Below are 21,344 nucleotides of genomic sequence, written 5' to 3' on the forward strand. Positions count from 1 at the left end.
GGGAACTGTTCCGATCTCCATCTCACTGAACATATATTCATCTCATCGAGAAACAAAGGAATACGGCACCAATTTCGTCGCTTCTTTTTGTCAACACTGCTGAAAAAATCACAAAAATAAAAAAATAACTCAACTAGGGAAAGTGTACCGGTTTTGGCCACCTTAGTGCCTAATTTAGCCATCCCTAAAAATGCATATTTTTCAAAAAATATCGATCAGTTGCAACAGCGAAGAAAGATAAGAGATGTAACTTCTGTTTGAGCTAATAAAATTCTCGAAAATTGATTTACTTTTGGAGTTATGAGAAAAACTGGCCAAATTAGGAACATGGCCAAAACTGGTACAGTTATCCTACCTTTTCATCGCTTTGTCTTTGATGGGATGAACATCGGAGCCATGAGATGAAATCCAGGAGCAGTTCCCCACGTTTAAAAAAAATATTATTCATTTAAATCATTATTTAATATTAATTGACCATAATTACAGTCGTGTTTGATCTTCCGTTTTACGAATGCTCCGAATCTTCCTGAGATCTTACAGTGGCCACCTAGGTCCATCAGAATGGATCACGCCAATCATTTGTTACTTGGGGTAATATTTGTCTTTAATATCTCGCTCTTCTAGAATGTGCTTCATGAATTGATCACATTTACTGATGTTCCAGATCTTCCTGAGGGACAATGGGCCATCGAATAACCAGGAAATGTGATGATGTATGGAAATAGTCAAAGGCTACTTGATTCTTCCGAACCGATTCTTGAGAATCAAAATGGCCAAACTGTAAAAATCAGTCTGGATCAACATTCGTAAAATTCATACCTTCATTTTGATTCCAAAAGATTGACAATTGGCTCGAAAATGAACTTTTAGGAATTTCGAGATGACAATAATAATAAATAACTTTTAGCAGCGAATTGAAGTTGGGGCCATTTATGACCCGCTAATGCACTATGTGTCACTTTTTTGTTGTAGCGTTGCTTGAGGTCGCTGAAAGCTGCTCAACACCGGATTTTTTGTTTCAAAAAGGAAAAGTCAAAAAATTCAAACCCTTGTCCCATTTTATTACAATACTACCAGGTTTTGAATTATCTCTAGGTCAAAATAAACCCCAATGCACTAGGAAAGTGATGGAGGGAGGATATTACTCTAACATCACTACTGTCCGCGAAACCAATGTATTGAATTTGTTCTACCATGCACGAATGAAGAAAGTAAAGTTATCATCGGTACTAACTCGACCGTCACTGTAATTTGCAGGAAACTTGTTGTTTCTCCAACAATTGAAGCATTAAGCACTAGGTAGGGCATAACTTACTTTGCTCTCTCGCATGAACCGTGACAGTCATCAACCGCCAACATTGCTGTCGAATGACCACAAGCGCAGAAGTTGCGCTTTATTAGCTCCTGAGAGTTAGTCTCAAAGTGGCGTAATGTGTACGTATTTAATGGGCATGGGCTCCACCGAAGTGACTGCTTCTAGTTGGTTAGCTCCAAATGGCGCGGTGCAACTTGACTGCAGGAATAACGAACCTTATCGTTCGGTTGAAGGCCACCTCGGACCGCGTGCTCAGAAATGTTTTAAATTATTTCCTTGTCTTGTTTGCCGAGTATCTGACTGCAAATAAGTTATTACATTAGTATCGATATTAACTGGCAATCTGGGCATAGAAATATAGTACGGATTTGAGTGGGAGGTAATGGATTGGCACTTCATGAGCACAAATAAGTTTACCGGTTCGAAAGGATTTTGTAATTATTCAATCAATCATTAGAAGTCCATAAATTTTCATATCACACATTTGATCACCTTTACGAATGATCGTGGGCAAAAGAATGCAAGCATTGTCCTTACATATGCTTCATATAATCACATTCTCAATGAATACAACAAACTCTACATAAAAAGCAAATATTCAATATGTGGACACCAAACCCAAGCATCTTCCAAATCAAATAAGAATTATTAGCAGTAGATGTCTCGGCTATTGCATAACCGCATTCCACGGAATGTCTTGCTTGAAAAAAAAAACAGGAGAGGCAGAAGGCAAGCCATAAAGTCGTCTGCTTAGTGATTCTGGAGATTTTTTCGTTCAGTCGCTAATCTTCTCTAATGACTATACACTGCCATGCAAATGGACTTATTTCTGGGGCATGGCGTCAACTTAGAATGAGTTGCCTGATTCGATTGGAATTTTCGCTAACTTTCACGCTTTGCCAATTTGATTCACACGTTAGCTCAATGACCGATAAAATGCGGTTACAAGCGGTTGGATGACTGATCGAGGTTTTAGGCAAGAAAGTTCTTCCTAGCTGAACGTATGTCCCTACATACCTACCCAAATGACACAGCGATATTACGAATCATGTTTTGCTGAGTAAAAGTGCTGCACTATTGTTTACCGCAAATCATCTTCATCAAAACTTGGAAAAAAAGAAAGATTTACTATTTATAAACATAATCTTTCTTGTAGGTAAAATTAGGTTATTACATCACTCTTAAACGGGTTTTGATAGTAAGCTTAATACCCCATAGTATTGTATACCAATCACAATAGCTCGATGAATCGATGGTCTGAAGACATGGTTGATTTTTGTATCAATTTACACATAGGAAGCTATATTTACTACACGTAAAAAATTTTAATGTTATTTATTATTAATATTTCTAATACTTTTTGCCAAAGCAGGCGCTTAATGATATACATAAAATGATATACAATACTTATATATCGCATTAGTCACATACATTCCGAAACTTATACTAATCATTAACTTATGAATGTTATTAGCTTTTTGATATGGGATCATTCATTAGGTGGCATAATGAAGAGTATAAGTATTTTCGAATGGTTTTTTGCCATAACATATAAGGTTATTTTTTTACGTGTAGGTAATCCGGACTATGTGTTTTAGGGAAACATATCATTTTTGCTGTGATATAAGAATAATGAAACCTTAATCCTTTTTCACAAGTTTTATGTATTTGCAAGGGCATTTGTACCTTTTCTAAATATTTGCCTTTTCTCTTTTCATAATGAACAAAACCAATTTTTTTCTCTTAGTATAATGGACAAAATCAAAATTACACCTCGCACTACCGCAGTATTTTTTTAATCATTTTGTTTACCACCGAATTAAAATAAATGTACACTATTACATTTAAAAAATCCAATAACTCTAATCAACAAAGCCCGTCAATAAATATTTTCATACGAGCCTGTGTAGTAAACATCTTTACAGAATGGTTATTAAGTTGCATAACCAACGTCAATAGTTTGCATCATGTGTGAAAAACGGGCCAAACCGGGTGGTGTGGCAGTAAAAAAACAACTTGTCATCGTTCTCCGGATGGAAACAGAACGTAAACAACTTGGCCTCGTCTTATCAGTTGCAACAGTTTGCTGGTTAATACCTATGGCGAGATATTGCTTTGTGTATGTTACATGATTGTCAAATGCACAAATACCCGATGGTTGATGTAGTTGACTAACGATCCTTTGTTGAGTTAATCAGAGTAGGGATGATGCAACTCTGTTGAAGGATGAAGGTTGTTCAAGGGAAGCTTATCATATTTCAAATCAAATTGCTACTTTTTTGCATGGCATTGTTCTTTCCCAATGATTTTTTTTAAGCTTTTACTGCCGTTATCTCGGATCCGTAATTCTTAGGTCAAGGCCATTGTATGAGTTTTCTTAATGTTGAGAAGAGCAAAATGTTTCTTGCACATAGAGTGAAGTTACGATCCACAAATTTTCAATATATTTTTAATTGTATGATTTATTGGTACATTTATTCAAAGTTATGGATCATGAAGCCATTTTTATGGATCATGATCATTAGACTGGCCCAGATTACTATGGGGAGAAAAAAATGTTGTCGAATTCCACGGGGCACCCCCCAGAATTGTGTCTTTGGGTGAGAAAATCAATCTCTGAAAATTTCAGCTCAATCGCTTGTTGCATAAGCTGGCGCATTTGATTTGAAGTTTGTATGGGGATTTCAGCCAAAATGTATAGGAAAATACACCTCCGTCACTCATTCGATCTGGAAATTGGTTCTGATTGCTCAATTGACCTCAGAATTGCAAAAACGGCAGTTGGTATGCTACAGAACAATTTCACAGAACATTGCATGATGATTAAATAAACTTTAATATAATTTTCGGCTGAATTATTAGGAGCTGATTTGTGTATTTTTGGGTTTTTTGATCGAATCGCATCAGCCGAAACCCATATAAAAGTTCATTTAATCATCATACAATGTTCTGTGAAATTGTTCTGTAGCATACCAACTGCCGTTTTTGCAATTCTAAGGTCAATCGAGCAATCAGAACCAATTTCCAGATCGAATGAGTGACGGAGGTGTATTTTCCTATACATTTTGGATGAAATCCCCATACAAACTTCAAATCAAATGCGCCAGCTTATGCAACAAGCGATTGAGCTGAAATTTTCAGAGATTGATTTTCTCACCCTAAGACACAATCCTGGGGGGTGCCCCGTGGAATTAGACAACTTTTTGTTTCCTGGGCCAGTCTAATGATCATCATATTGAAGGGGTTTCACTCATGATGTATTGATCACCACCGGGCTGATTCACTGGACTACAAAATCAGAAAAAAAAAGTTTGTGTTCGCAATGCTAATGTGTTGCATGTGTATAGTTCTCGACCTCTAAAATCGACTGGTTACTATCATTTGTTGTTTCATTGGGATGATTCTGAGATTTTCGGGTCACAAAGCAGGAAATGTATCATCGGTTTAACGGCATGATTAAATGTTCAGTTAAGTTAAAATACTAAGCTATTACTTTGATCTTAGTTATTAGGATATCTAAATGTCCGCATGAGTGTTTTCAGGCAAAATGGGCCTCCCAGGGGAAACGATAGGTAGCAGGAGATAAGCATAAAATCATATGGAGACGCATGGTACATTTGTGCGGTGATTCATCTTGTGACTATTTTTTTATGCAAATTTCATCTCATCCGTTTTATTAAATAAATGAACAAGTGTACAAGCATTTGCATGGAACTTGTATTATGGGAACCTGAATCTAATTGCATGTTGGAAAGCTCATGTTCTTGATTAACATGTCGAATATTGCGATTAAGAAGTCATTAGAATCATGATTTCAAACTGCAGCCTTCCGGGCGTTTACTAAGCGATTTTTACCATTTTTCCACGGTTGTCTTATGCATCCATCCATCCAGGTTCCTGTAGTTTGCTAGTTTGTTGTGTTTCTACAGATCCTCATTATTTGTTTGCTAGATCAGCTGGAGTACAGATGCTGTCATTTAAAATGTCGAAAACTTTGATTTACCGAATTCAATATGAGTAAAATTTACCGATAAACAAGAACTTCATAAAGGAAAATAACTCTGCTTGTCACTGGAAGCCCCTAAAGCCCTTATTACGTATGATGTGCAGCCCAAATTAGTTTGATGCAGATGTTGTAGGTTCTCCAAATTGTTCTGGAGTTCAAATCATTAGGTCTACACACTTATTTTTTTTTCGCCGTGGCCTGCAAATTAAACTGCTGATAATCCAACAGCTGAGATCTCGTTAGGAATCTCGGTGGAAGTTTAAATTATCTACTGGTCGTAAATAATATAACAACACTCATCTGTCAAAAATTGTCGTTGCTATTCGATAATACTTGGTAACACATTACCGAATCGATCGGCAAAATGCTTCGCCGAAATTTAGCACATTATTATTTTATTACTATTTTTTGTTTCATGTTATCAAATAATGAAATCAAATTAAAATATGAAAACGAAAATTTATTTTCGGTGCTACTTCTTTTATTGCTAAGTAAGCTAATGCAAACACTTGTAGGTAGGTACCAACAAACTCTCTGCACAACACACCGCACCGTTGCCACACACACGGGACCGTTGCCACGAACATGCAACCGTGCATTGCTTCGCGATGTAACATTAGGATTAAGAAAATTGTTGTTTCTGGTTTGTCGCACCTACTGTGCGGTACTGTATCCCTGGTTTCTGGATGGTATCCTAACGATATTGTCAAGTTTTGGCTCCTTAGCAAAGCACGGTGCCCCGGTAGACCGTTATTCTTCTTCTTCTTCTTCTTCTTCTTATTGGCATTACATCCCCACACTGGGACAGACCCGCCTCGCAGCTTAGTGTTCATTAAGCACTTCCACAGTTATTAACTGCGAGGTTTCTAAGCCAAGTTACCATTTTTGCATTCGTATATCATGAGGCTAGCACGATAGGGGCCCTCCTTAGCCGTGCGGTAAGACGCGCAGCTACAAAGCAAGACCATGCTGAGGGTGGCTGGGTTCGATTCCCGGTGCCGGTCTAGGCAATTTTCGGATTGGAAATTGTCTCGACTTCCCTGGGCATAAAGTATCATCGTGTTAGCCTCATGATATACGAATGCAAAAAGGGTAACCTGGCGTAGAAACCTCGCAGTTAATAACTGTGGAAGTGCTTAATGAACACTAAGCTGCGAGGCGGCTCTGTCCCAGTGTGGGGATGTAATGCCAATAAGAAGAAGAAGAAGAGGCTAAACGATGATACTTTTATGCCCAGGGAAGTCGAGACAATTTCCAATCCGAAAATTGCCTAGACCGGCACCGGGAATCGAACCCAGCCACCCTCAGCATGGTCTTGCTTTGTAGCCGCGCGTCTTACCGCATGGCTAAGGAGGGCCCCGTTATTAGAGGAGACCGTTATTATAAAATAAAAATGTCCATCAAAACCAAGTACAGGGCTCGATTCCTATGGTAATTCTGCACCTCTGGACCAATTTTTAAAAAAATCCCTAGGAGGAATCTTGAGAAATCTTGATTTGAAGTTTTTAGTTAAGAAATTTCAAAAGAATCCATATAAGAATCCAAAAATATCACCAAAAACCCTGATTAATCCACCTAGCTAGATAGACCTGCCTGCCGGGTCGGCAGTAGCCACCAGCTTTGCATGGTTGCTGTCCGGCATTCTTGAAATATGCCCTGCCCATCCAGCTTTTGCTACCTTCTGGGCAGAGATGCATCTGAACACGAGAACGCGTGTTCATGTTCAAAGCGTTCTGAACACTGCACACTGTTCAAGAGCACTGACCTAACTTAGCAACTTGTATCCTAGGCAAACAAATTCAAGCGACGGCATGCTACACATTTTTCGGCTAGTAAATTAACACGTGGGCATCTAACGGATAGAAATCAAGCATGCTCGTATGTTTTTGCATAGTTCCAAATCTAAGGAATCTTAGTTTCATGATCGTTTTGCTTGCGTACCAACCCAGTGCACACTGAACTGTGTTCAGAGTTCAAAACTAAGAACACCAAGGCACGCTCTTGGCTCATGTTCTGTTCAGGATGCACCTATGCTTCTGGGTGCTTGGTTCGCCGTAGAGCTGAGCGAGCTCTTGTTTCATCCTTCGCCGCCACACACCATTCTCTTGTACAACCAGGGTGGCCAGACCTACCGATTTCTCGGTAGTCCCACCGATTTTTGACTCACCTACCGATTCACAGACGAAAGATCGAAAACTACAGATTTCTCAAGATTCCAACCGAGAACTACCGATTTTCAACTCGCCAACCAAAGGCGCGGTAAACAAAGTAATCTTTCTCATAAACGGTTTAAATAATTTCAGTTAATTTCCAGGCAATTGGGTCCTAAAGCCCTACCTCGTTTATGGTTGCAAACGATAGTGCATCGGTCAAGAATACTTGTACCGTTGTTATAAAAATTCTAGTAAAATTCTAAATCAGTAAAAATAATATTTTTGTGTTTAAGACATTTTAAGGCAAATTCTGGGCTGTGCAACATTTCAGAACGAATGAACCATCAGCCCAAAACGTCAGCCCCATATATTAACTGTCAAAGGTTGAGTCAAGTACCCTGCGGTGTTTTGCTAGTGCGTTTCAATCCGTACGTCAAACAAGACCGAAAATGTCGAGGAAGCATTTTTCATCTATTTTTCAATTTCAAATTAAACAATGTTCTTTTCGATTTTTGAGTCTAAAGAAAAACTGACACGTTTAGAATGATTACCTTCATCGTTCCCTGAAAGAAAACCGAATATCGATTCTTCATTTTAGGACCCAATTATCAGAATATTTAAATCTCCAGTTGTAGCATTAACTTTAATTTTGTTTAATCAACTATTCTTGGGATATGAAGGTTTCTCTGATTCTACGGTGGTTTCCTCGGCGGTTTCGAATTGCATCCTTTCATGAACAACGAACTTTATAAAATATTCACTTGTGACTTATGCAAGTAGGGTATACGCTCCGATATCCATCTCAATAAGACGATGCCATCACAAAAAGATTAAATTACTTACTTATTACTCCTCATACTACTTGAAATTCTATAATAACACACTTGCTCAGTTATATACACTCAATTTTCGAACAATAGAATATCCGATTCACTCAATTATTCAAAATATTAATAGAAAAAGTTAGCACCGTTTAGTATACATTTCCATCTCAACGTAACAAAATCATCCCACAGGTTTTGCCTTTATCCATCTCACTGTTTTGATCCATAAAAAAAGAAAACAAAATTCTACATCTCACTACTACCGACTCCTTCAATTCTCAACCCGTAAACGTCAGTGCAATAACATAAAGGGTCTAGCTTTTAATACTGACGGCTGATATTGCTGCATCGGTACTGAATCGAAATTCGCAGTTTGTATTGCGAAGTTTATCAATGCGCTTTTAATTTTCGTTCGTTTAAACGAGCACTAAGTTTAAAAAACGTTCAAATTGAAAATGGTTCAAACTACATTTAGCACGTGGTTTGAAGAACGGAAAAATGGAACATCGTAAAACAGAACGCAGAGTCAAAACAAAAGAGCAAAAACAGCAACCAAATACCAGTGTTCCAAACGAGCAGGAAACCTGTCAAATGCGGCACATGTCGCCACTCTTATTTACGTACACTTTGGTTTGGGTGATATAAAAGGAAAATCCAGCAACGGCTGAAGTGGTTTGGGGGGGTTCTTCGGAAAATGTTTACTCCATAACGTACAGATAGGGTATCCGAGTACTCACGATCTTGAGATGATTCCGTTTGCTGTGGATTTCGAAATTCATTCTACATCCGATCCATGCACTGCAAATAATATTCACGTAGCATTTACCTGAAAAGACACGTAGATATTTTCCACCTGTTTTTTCAGGTGAATTCTACGTGAATCAAAATGTCAAAATCGATTCATCTGATTCAGGTGAAATGTACCTGATTTTCACGTAACATTTACCGTTCACGATTAACGTAGAATTTACGTGATTTTCATATGAATTTTATAGGATTTTTGGGTGAATCTAAATTCTAAACTTAGATATTATTCATTGAAAATTAAAAATACAAAGATTAATCATTCCAGATTTGCTTCAGATGATGTATTTTTATCAAATGCTACATACACGAATAAATTGTGTATATGGTCGGGGTTCTGCCAAACCGAACCAAACGGCTTTTGGCTGAATTGTAATATTTTGTTCGGAAAAACGGAAAACGAAAATAATTTTAAACCCATACGCTTGATACGATTTGGCAGAACCCCGGCCATAAGTGTCTCTCATTGTTGTAACTAAACTGAATCCTTCATCCAAAGACGGCTACCCGTAGAATTAAAGCGATATTAGTGGTCCCACGGTGTGCCTGTGACGGTTATTAACGAAAAAAATGTCCATCCATTCTGAACTCGCCTTTCGAAAGATATAATATCCAGGCGTCTGCTATGAAAATTTCAAAATATTTCATCTAGGGAATCGAAAGTTATAGCAGTTTCAAATTTAATGATTTTTGCGATCAATATTTCACTAGTATGAAACCATATATACCAAGAATTTCCTCCTGATTACATCCAAATATTTAAATTATCATCAAATATGCAATTTGCAACCTCAACCAACTATAACCTAAAACCTATTCTTTGAATAATAGAAAAAAAAATAACAAAGGATGTTAGAGATAATATTGTTCTAATGTCAATGACAAAATAGACAATACAACCACAATACAGTATTTAAATTACAGAATTATTGCACTTCAATCTCCTAATCATACCAAAGTGTGAATATTGTCTATGACATACAAGTAACTACACTTTGTATAATGATTCTGCTTTTATTAAATATGATAATAGTTGGTAACATAGAATACCGCGCTTAAACAATTTTGTCTTTCATGGGTACTGGGTAGTTAGTAAGACCAGTAACCAACATTTAAACAACAATGCGCATCATTTGTTGTCAGTTATACAACCGTCATCCAGTTCGATTCAAGCAGTGGTACGAAAACGAGTTCCATTTGGAAAAAATGGGAAAGGCTAGATCACACGAGGAAAACCGCCTTTTCCGAGAACGGTAGACGGAAAGAGCATATATGCCCCACTTCGAAACGTCTCAACAATTTAACTGACTTGTTGAGCTACGATGCATTTACTTCATAAATTAACTGACACAGGGTAACTAGTATCCGACTTATAACTAGAAGAGGGAAACCATCGCATTTCCATAAAGCCAGATAATAAAATGAGAGATTTTAAAAGACTGAAACTATTTAAGAAATATTTCACTGTCATGAGACGAGTTTAGTACAATTCCATTTAATTCCACCAAATCGTATTACTTTTACATATACGTTTTTCGACCTCAACTGTAAGGTCGTCTTTAGTGTCTCGTACTAGACTCGACTCAAGTCTGTTTACTAGTAAGATCGTCTTCTGTGTCTCGACGTGAGTCGAAGTCAAGTACGAGACGATCTAACACACTAATTTTCTTAACCGGGAGCTCAGCAAAATGGTCAACTTTTACCGAGATTCGCATTGGCTGTGCCCCAACAAACATGTTTTTTGCCGAGATTTCTGTCAAAAGTGCTGAAAATCAGCAAATGGTTTGCCAAAATCAGCTAACAAACATCATTTTGCCAGAATATTAGCTTTTTATTTTGTTGACGTACGGCTGTGCGGGTTTTGCCGAGCTGCAGAAATAAAAACTAAGTGTGTACAGTTAAGGTCTCGTCTCATGACAGTGATATATTTCTTAAATAGTTTCAGTCTTTTAAAATCTCTCATTTTCTTACCTGGCTTTTATGGAAATGCGATGGCTTCCCTCTTCTAGTTATAAGTCGGATACTAGTTACCCTGTGTCAGTTAATTTATGAAGTAAATGCATCGTAGCTCAACAAGTCAGTTAAATTGTTGAGACGTTTCGAAGTGGGGCATATATGCTCTTTCCGTCTACCGTTCTCGGAAAAGGCGGTTTTCCTCGTGTGATCTAGCCTTGAAGTGCAATAATTCTGTAATTTAAATACTGTATTGTGGTTGTATTGCCTATTTTGTCGTTGACATTAGAACAATATTATCTCTAACATCCTTTTTTTTTCTTTAATTCAAAGAATAGGTTTTAGGTTATAGTTGGTTGAGGTTGCAAATTGCATATTTGATGATAATTTAAATATTTGGATGTAATCAGGAGGAAATTCTCGGTATATAGGTTTCATACTAGTGAAATATTAATCGCAAAAATCATTGAATTTGAAACTGCTATAACTCTCGATTCCCTAGATGAAATATTTTCAAATTTTCATAGCAGACGCCTGGATATTATATTCTTCGAAAAGCGAGTTCAGAATGGATGGACATTTTTTTCGTTAATAACTGTCACAGGCACACCGTGGTCCATTACCCTTCTAGTGAAGTATGGCCAGGCCAGGTATGGCACCCGCTCCAGCAACTGCCAGCTCGACTTCCAGCTCAATAAACACGGTATGGTAAATATTATCAAATCCATGATTGATGATTCCTGTTGAATGAGTAAAATGAGGCCATTATTATTTTTCCACTTATAAGTACAAACAAAAACTTACGTTCGCTTTCCTTCATGGTTAATACTATTTTCACAACTCATTTGCTCGATGTCACCGCCTTCAACGATCGACACGAAACACTAAACTTTTCTTACATGTTCTCCTATAAAATTCACCCAAAATTCACGTAATATCTACCTGAACATCTGGTGGAGTTTACCTGCATATCTATAATATCTACCAACAACATATGAAAAGAATCAGATAAGCAATTTTTATTGTTTACCTGAATTATCCGGTAAAATTTACATGCAAGATAAGTTGAGTGCGCCACAGAACCAATTAAGATTAACTATTGTCGGCGTAGCACCAAATTAGAATTCGGAAGTCGAGGGTTTCCGCACCGATTTTTCTTCCGAAGTTTTATTTGTCAAACTGATTGATGCGTTGTTTAGCGCATCTTTAGGCGAATGTAGCGCACTACTTCCAAAGTTGGGTAATTTAGCTGTATTTGGAGCAAAATCCAACTTCGGTATAAAAACATCCTGTTGTGGCATTTAAAAGCAAACTCATCTGACTAAGCTGCGAGGCGGCACTGTCCTAGTGTTGGGATGTAATGCCAATAAGAAGAAGAAGAAAAAAAGAAGAGCAGGTCAGTGAAGCAATTTATAAAACGCAGCTCAATCAAACTTAGGATGGTTTCTGAGCTGATGAGAATCTCCAAACTCCTCAACGCTCGGTTATCAAGATAAAAGTACATATGAATTTGGTGGCTGTACTGAAAGTATTGATTAAATCGAGCTGTGTGTAGAGCTGAGATTCAGAACAGACAAATGCAATGAAATCATATTTGTTTTAAAAAACTAATTCGGACGTCATAAGAAGAAGCAAAAATATGTTTGAACTTTAGTGCTGATCCCAAGTAACATTTATAGTTTTATTCCACTCTAGGAGCGGTTTTTAAGATTACATTAATAAGAATTAACAATAAAACCCATTGCCACATTATAACCTTCTGATGACGAAAAAGAAATGTGGATATACATATAGAATCTTCTTCTTCATCTCCAGGCTACTGGAGAATACTAAGTTGAAAAATAGAGCAGTTGTCATGTAAAACCATTGAAGTCCGTAGCAATCGAAATTGTCCCAACTGGTGAAAAACTGACAATGTTATAATCATTTCAAGTCCGTGGGCACCCGTGTACCCTTTCGTAAGGGTGTTTTTGTCGGTAACAAAAGGATTAATGTCATTTAAGGAAAGGGTACTAATACCATGAATACCAATATGAATTATTTTGCGTCTGAATTCATTTGCTTTTTATTATTCTTCAATTTGGTGGATTATTATTTTATTTTACATTGTGTCAAAGATACATTTATGCATTCGTATTACACTAACAACTTCTTAGACCGCTTCTTGGTAGATTTTTTATCAGTTTTTCTTTTCCTTTTCTAACTCTTTCATCTTCTTTGCATTCGCTCTTGCGGCTGCTGCAGCTTCTTTCTTGATTTTATCCATTTTTCGTTTCTCGGCTCTCTCTTGTTTCAATTTTGTTGCTTCAGCCTTTTTGCTCTCGATTAATTGAATTTCTTCCAATCGTTCCCCAGCTGTCAGAATAGCGTAAGATTTTTGCTTATAGAATCGATGCTTTGGATTGCGCTTTGGGGTTGGTGGAGCTTCAAAGAACTTCTGAGCATTGACATGATGTAATTCAGGAAGTTTGAAATATCATCGAAAGCTGCTGGAAAATTGCAATTAGTTTATTTTTCATTCTTTAAATACAATTATAGGAAAATACACACATAAACAAACACGCCCAGAGGCATATACACATGCACACACGTAACTCTGTTTCCCTATGCGCATGCGTTTATGCGTCTACAAACACGAACGCATATATACACAAACACGAGCATACATATACGCATCCATACGCACACGAGCTTCTACACGACTTACCACTGCTACGTAAATCCAACTCATTATGTGGCGTCTCGGTTGCCGACAAGCTTTCTGGTGGGAAGGAGTAATAAGTTGGTTGTAGATCATCGTTCTCGTCAACATCAGATTCAATAATCGCTGCGTCCGCTGGATTGTCCATAACAGGCTCACGATTTTCCAAATAAGAAAATGAATTAAAGCTTAATTCACCTTCGATGTCATCTTCAAGAATGATAATTGGTTCATTAATAGCTGCTTCGTAGTCCATGTCTATGTCATTCAAAGCATTGAATGGTTGCTCTGAATCGTTCCTATCAGGCTGTCCAAGAGTGAGTATGTTATGATAAATGAAGTTCAATATTTGGCCTTCGCTGGAGAGTAGATTCTGGTCTCCAGATTTGAACATTTCTGCTTTCTCACTGCCGATTAATCTCAAGGCGTTTTCAATCGCCGTCGTTGGCACAAGAGTCATAGGCTCTGTATCCACAGGCAACGCGCATGCCGATGATGAATGGGGAACTGGTCTCAGGTGGGAGATGCTGGTCGAAATACATTTGCTGTAATCCACGGCATCTGGGTTGAACGGAAATAGACCACAAACACGAAATGCGTTGATGATTGTGGATATCTTGAAGGCAGATTTCATTGTCTCTTGCAAGAGCGCACCAAACGTCGGAATTGAAAGCCTTTCTGCCATGTTATCCGTTCTCCATATTTCGACGACCTTTCCCCAGCTGTTTTTAAGTGGTCTAAATATGGAGACATCGGCAGGCTGCAGTATTCGTGTTGCGTTAGGGTATAATGCAATCAATATTATGCCTAACTCCGAACATGCATCCGCTGCTTCGACGGCTGTGTGCGATTTGTGTCCGTCAACAAAATAACATACAGGGAATTTCACATTGTTTTTGACCAAGGCAGGATATAAAATTTTTTTTATATAAAGCGTAAAATTGGATGAATTCATCCAACCTGAGTCGGAGGTACCGAGCCCCCACTCCGACGGAATGACTGAACGATGTCTCTACTTAAACGCTTATATGGCAGTATTACATCCGGTGGAATGATGGTACCATCGGCCGAAAATGTGAATAAAACAGTAACGTTCTGTTTTCCATTTTGATTTTCAACAAACGGAACATTTTTTACACCTTTTGTTGCCAGCACCTTTTTTGGAGGAACGTTCATGCAGAAGCCAGTTTCATCTCCATTGAGAATTCGCGAAGGATCGTTCAAAATATCGGCAATATTATTTTCAACCAAATAGTCTTCGACAGTTTTGAACCATTTCCGAATATCCTGCTCTGAAACTTTTGCGCTGGCTGATGTGATTCCTTCTGGAGTCCTGAGAGTAAGTTGAGGATGACGACGCATAAAACCTTCAAGCCATTTCCGGCCTACAAATAAGTAAAAAACTGAATAGTAAAAAGCATTGAACACAGGTGGAAGATAAATTATTTATGCTTAGTATATTGGATCCAAAAGCCCTACCTCGTTTATGGTTGCAAACGATAGTGCATCGGTCAAGAATACTTGAATCAATGTTATCAAAATTCTTGTAAAAGTCTAAATCAGTAAAAATAACATTTTTGTGTTTAAGACATTTTAAGGCCAATTTTGGGCACAGATAATTTTGGGCTGTGCAACATTTCAGAACGAATTAACCATCACCCCAAAAATGCAGGCCCATATATTAACTGTCAAAGGTTGAGTCAAGTGGCCTGCGGTATTTATCTACACGCTAACCTGGACCTACTCAGAATCATGTCAAAGTGACCCTGATTCAGCAAAACCGTGGTTACTCTAATTTGGGTTCGGGTACCTAAACTCAAATTTGGTAACCGAATAAGCGAAAAATCTGGGTAAAGGCCACCTTACACCTCGGGAAAATTTTCCTCCGGATTTTGGTCCCCGTGCATTTTAAATGGGGCCGGGATTTTGATTTTCCGTGCCCAAATCCCGAAAACATCGCATATGCAAAAATGCATGGGGAAAAAATCCGCGGACCAAATTCCCGAGGTGTGAGGCTGCCTTAATCGGTACCCAGCTATTTTCGCTCCAGAAAATTATTATTTTATAAAAAATGTTAAAGGAAACAAATTCCCCAAACGCATATCACTTTCCGGCTGTACCGACAATACTCCGCCGCCATTAATTTGACCATGCTTACCTTTTTCTTGCTGCATTCAGCAAAATCCCCTAGCATTTACTCCGGCATACGACGTCGACGCCATGTTGTTATATCCGAAAATGTTTAAGTCCCCGGTTACCCAGATTTCGGGTTCGTCTGACTCAGATCCATTTTGTTGACATACCCAGATTTGACAACTGCTAACATTGAAATTATTTCAAGTTAGCGTGTAATGCGTTTGAATCATATTACTGCGTACGTCAAACAAGACCGAGAATGTCGAGGAAGCATTTTTCATCTATTTTCAAATTTCAAATTAAACAATGTTCTTTTCGATTTTTGAGTCTAAAGAAAAACTGACACGTTTAGAATGATTAACTTCATCGTTCCCTGAAAGAAAATCGAATATCGATTCTTCGTGTACACCCCATTTTAGATTTTTTGTTGTTCCGATCTGTACCAAATTTTCTGTATTTATTTAGGGTTCAATTAACAACTTTTGTCAAAGTTTGGAAGCCTGACATGTTTTGTAGTTTTATAATGACCTTTTGTACCGAAAATACTGGGTTTGCGGACCCTGTTCCATGGCCATAGAATGACCAGTTTTGCCCTACCAAGAAACTATGGTGTTTTCTAGGTAACTTATGAGATTCTGAGAAGTTCGAGGTATCGAAAGACCGATATATTCCGTGATTCTATGCGCCGCGCAGTTTCGGTTTGTTCACAGCTTACGTTATAAGCCAAAACACGCAACGTGTAGGCAAAGTGTGATAAAAAATCAATGATTCACATCATTGTGATATCCATCATTAAAATATTACTAACAAATTAGATACGAAAAAAACAGGACGTGATAGATTTTGGTTTATGATAAAACTATAATTCGATTTTAATATTTTAAAGAAGCATAAATATAGTATTTGCTTGTACATACAGAGAAAGGAATTTGAGTCATTTTATCTATATTATAAAAATTAATTCTTAAAAAATGTACAAATTCTTTTTCTGTTTGACTATAGTTGAGTATTGTTGAAATTTTTTACTTCACGACCCGGACCTATACAAACAGTAATCAAAATACAAACAGTTTTTTCACAATCGGAAAATTATTATACCAATTGGTCAACAGAATAATTGTGTAGAATTCATCATTTGATTAAAAGAAGGCAGATTTCATTTGAAAACATTGACTGATTTTGAAGAAGGGAGCAAACCCGTAATCGCCTTATTCCGGGCAAATGTCTATTTCTAAAGAAGGAAAAACTTCCACCGATGCCTTATTCCGGGCAAACGTATATTTTTAAAGAAGGGATCACATTCACCATCAAGAAGGAAACACATTAATCACTGCTTTTCACTGGACATTTATTTCGATAAAGGGTTGAATTGGTCAATAATAAAACAATACTCCCCCTCCCACACTCTCCCTCTTTTTCTAAGAGCATCCCCAACCTTCCTATCGTCGTCTCCTTAAGATAAAGAATGGGCATATAGCCATAGCAGCTAGCCCTCAACAGGATCTACAAATGTCAGATCCGAAGCAGAAGAAAGGAGAAGAAGAAGATAAAGAATGTGTGTTCCAAGCTTATTAAAACCACAATCATTTTTTAATATATTTTAATATATACAACCCTCCCCATACCGTCCCTTTTTTCCATGACCACCCCACGCTTTTGTTATCTTTTCTTTTGGATAAATAATGTGTGTACCAAATTTAGTTGAAATCGGCCCTGGGGTTCAGAATTTACTCTGAATTGCCCGTTTTCTGAACAATACCCTTCCTCCAGACCACTCCCCTTTTCCCAATTATCCTCTTATATGATCATCTCCTCATAGTGAATATGTGTACACAATTTGGTTAAAATCGGTCCTGGGAGTTGAAAGTTACACAGAATAGTTCGTTCTCTAAACACGCCACCAACCACCCCTTCCCCTTTTCCAAATGACCCTCCCAACCCCTTTGTTAACTTCTCCTAAGGATAGAGAATATGTGTACCAAATTTGGTTGAAATCGGCCAAGTGGTTCAGAAGTAGTTAGCGAACATATATACATACATAGATTGGTTTATATATATATAGATATCTATAGATTCTGGGGTACGAGACGAGCCAGCCTCGGGCGAGTTCAAGTCTCGGTCCGGTCTAGGATGTTTTCGGGTTGTAAACATTCTCGACTCCCTGGGCATAGTGTATCCATTATACTTGCCACACAAGATACATACTCATGCAGTGGTGGGCATGAAAAAGCTTTATATTAATAACTGAGGAAATGCTAACTGAATACTAAGTTGAAAAGCAGGCCAAGTTCCAGTTGGAATGTAGTGCCATTGAAGAAGAAGAAGATCTATAGATTCATTATTCAGTTTTTACCTGGGACGTAGTTACGAGAAAGGTTATCTCTCGGGTGCTTGCGCAGGTACGCGGCGACTTTCGAAGCCAATCCCTTGCGCGTTATTGGAAATCCTCTCTTCTCCATGACCTGGAGCCACGAAACAATGATCGTTTCCTCGCTTGTGGATAATAAGCTGTCAGGTCCTGTGCGCCCTTTATTTTTAAAGTGTTCGCTAAGTCGATACTGCAGCGTTCCTCGTGGAATACCGTAAAACTTTTGAGCATGGTACTTCGTCATGGTGCCATCTCGAACTTTGCTCAAAATGCTCTTTAGGAAATCCTCGGAGTACGATTTTGTCCGTTTTGATTCTTTGAATTTTCAAATATTTCCGGCGGGAGGTTGTATGACATCCGGCTCAAATGGTTCACCCTGTGCCTGAAGCACGGAACCGTTCGAACAATGAGGTTCTTGCACAAATGAACTCTCCAGCTCCATGTTCCAGAGATCCAATGTTTTGCTGATAGCAATATCATCTAAAAACGCGTATAAGTTGTTGAAATATACACCATAAATTTTTAACAATTACTTACCTGGTTGTTTTTTGGTGTCCATGGTTTACACAGTTTTCAATTTCTAGAGCAGCACGATTTTTTAAAAATTGAATCCTTGTTGTTTCAACTATTTTTCCGACACTATTTACCTTTTTCAGGTCGCACAACATTTGAAAACATTCAAAATGTTGAAAGCAAACTAAAACTATAAAAGCATCCAAAAGTTATTGTTAATTTGTTTTATACATTCAATAATGTAATATATAGTTCGCTAGGAATTAAAGTTTTATTTTATAATTTAGCAATCATGCTACAAATATTTTATTACGACATTCAGTATTAAGGAATGCCTGAAAAGATAATTTGGTTCTAATCTAATGTTAAGCTAGAAAAAGTGACGTTTTGGATTTGACACTACAGTTCGACTAGGCCCTTTATAAATATCAATATGTTTGAAGTTGGGGAAATATACAGCTGTACCTGCATTTGAATCTGTGTTGGTGCGAGTCCTTCGCAAATGACAAAAAGGATGGGTTTATTTATTGACTTCTAAAAGAAAAATGTTGAAAAAAATCATTCGGTGACGTCACGTTCTATTTGATCTATAGCAGGATACAGTGGATGATGTACTTACACTAATATATGACTTTATTAATAATTATCAACATGCAATGGTGCCAAAATCATGTTTTTTTTGAATGAGTTGAAAATTTTTAAATATGGAATTCACCAAACTTTCATAAAACTTGTTGTGACAGAGTAGTATTTTGTTTAGTTTCAAAACATTAATTAAGTATAACAATGCACATACTTAAAACGTTCCCGTAAATAGAAAACGAAGTATTTTCCACGAAATTATATTTAAGCGATATCTGAAGGAAAATAAAGTATGGCAACCTCACGAGTTAATGTGGAAAGTAACAAGAGCTGAAAATATGGGCAAAGTTATTTATTTAATGCAAAAAGTTCATCTCATATTTTTCTATGTTTTGGAAGGCTTTTTTAAAATTATAATTCATGTACGTTCTGAAGTGAAAAGTGACCTTTGTGCTGCAGGTGAAGTTCTTAAACCTAAAATAAATGTGAGCGATAATCGAGTAAGAAAAATAGTCCGAAATTGGTTGATATTGCTAGTACGGGTATTATAGTGTCATGGATATTTCATACTCAGGTAAGAGAATGTAGTAAAATACCTATCAACCTTTTCATTTGATTAAAAACATGGCTTTTGTAATGAATATGAAAATTAAAGCATTGTCAAACGTAAAATCAACTCTAAAGAATTCACTCCGACAAAGTTTTGAGCGAAAACGTTTTAATAAAGTGCATTTTTCAACGAATAAAGTTACGTGAAGCTTAGCATGAGATGAACATATGGGCAGAGATTAATATGGGAGCATATACCCTATTTAATATTATGGATAGAATAGCCGACTGCTTTACATTAACAGAAAAGGGATAGTTTAGTTAGCATATTTAATATTGGCTTTTACATGGGTCTCCTTGATAAAAACCGTCGAGTCTACAAATCCAATAGTGCTACGTGGCTAGATTTGAAGAATGGTCCGGTCTGAAGTCCGTCAATATCTTTGGAAATACTTAGAGTTACCAGAGTAGTAATTCAGATTGTTCTACGAAACTGATTTTGAATCTGAGAAACAAACGTTTTCTCAGAAGGCTATTTTGGATTCATCTTTATATCAGTTTAGATTCATATACTTGAAACTGTCATATTGTTTAGTTTTATTTTCTGCGGATTCGAACCTCAAATAAATCGGACGATATTTTTTTTGTAAGTGCATTGGTGTATGGCAAACAGACCAATCCGCTTTTACAAATCGTCGGGGTTCTGCCAATGAAAATTTTCCTATTTTTTTACCCAACTTGTTGTAGCAGATTCAATTGATCACAAATCTCATCAGACATTGCTCAACGCCATTACTAAGGATGTCATACAAAAATGTACATATGAATTAACATGGAATCATTTCCGTTTTCCAAAACAAAATATCACAATTCAATCGAAAAGCCGCTTAGTGAGATTTGGCCGAACCCCGACCAAATGTGCAACTTTTCTGGACAGCAGCATTAGCAATAATTATATTGTAATAGATTTAAAATATAAAAAGGACACTGCTGGGCAAACTATGCAATTTCTAGACCAACATTTTAAAAGGGCATAACAGCCAAAATTTAGTCCTTCTGATTCTTTGTCTACATGTATAACTATATATGTGGACGAAGAATCAGAAGAAATAATTTTTGGCTGTTACGCCCTTTCCAAATGTTGGTCTACACACTTAATTTTTTTACCGGGATCTCAGCAATTTGTTCAACTTTTACCGAGATTCGCACAGCCGAGCCTCAGTAAACATGTTTTTCGCCGAGATATCTGTCAAAGTTGCTGAAAATCAGCAAATAATTTGCCGAAACCCAGCTAACAAGCTTCATTTCTGACGGGATATCAGGTTTTATTTTGCTGGGCACACAGCTGTGCGAATTTTGCCGAGCTGCAGAAATAAAAACTGAGTGTGTAGCTTTGTTCTTTTATCTAGTTTGAAAATCAAATTATATTTTTCTTTATTA

The 21,344-nt window shown here is 37.3% G+C and overlaps 1 protein-coding gene across 1 annotated transcript; it reads right to left on the bottom strand.

Moving 5' to 3' along the window:
- Positions 1 to 14,707: 14,707 nt before the first annotated feature.
- On the bottom strand, positions 14,708 to 18,504 carry LOC134209705 (uncharacterized). The gene is made up of 2 exons (XM_062685715.1): positions 18,246 to 18,504; positions 14,708 to 15,141 (listed from the first exon to the last, which is right to left on the bottom strand). Exons 1-2 carry the CDS (start codon positions 18,502 to 18,504, stop codon positions 14,708 to 14,710), a joined length of 693 nt encoding a protein of 230 aa, XP_062541699.1.
- Between the last annotated feature and the right edge of the window lie 2,840 nt (positions 18,505 to 21,344).

Source organism: Armigeres subalbatus, chromosome 2 (genome assembly GCF_024139115.2).
Source record: "Armigeres subalbatus isolate Guangzhou_Male chromosome 2, GZ_Asu_2, whole genome shotgun sequence".
In the NCBI taxonomy this organism is placed as follows: domain Eukaryota; kingdom Metazoa; phylum Arthropoda; class Insecta; order Diptera; family Culicidae; genus Armigeres; species Armigeres subalbatus.

Bases quoted from the DNA above. Each gene is read 5' to 3' on its own strand.
- LOC134209705 (XM_062685715.1), bottom strand. From the start codon at position 18,504: ATGACGAAGTACCATGCTCAAAAGTTTTACGGTATTCCACGAGGAACG. The intron at 15,142-18,245 runs GTAAAAACTGAA...ACTTATTTGTAG, and splicing joins TTCTCGTAACTACGTCCCAG to GCCGGAAATGGCTTGAAGGT.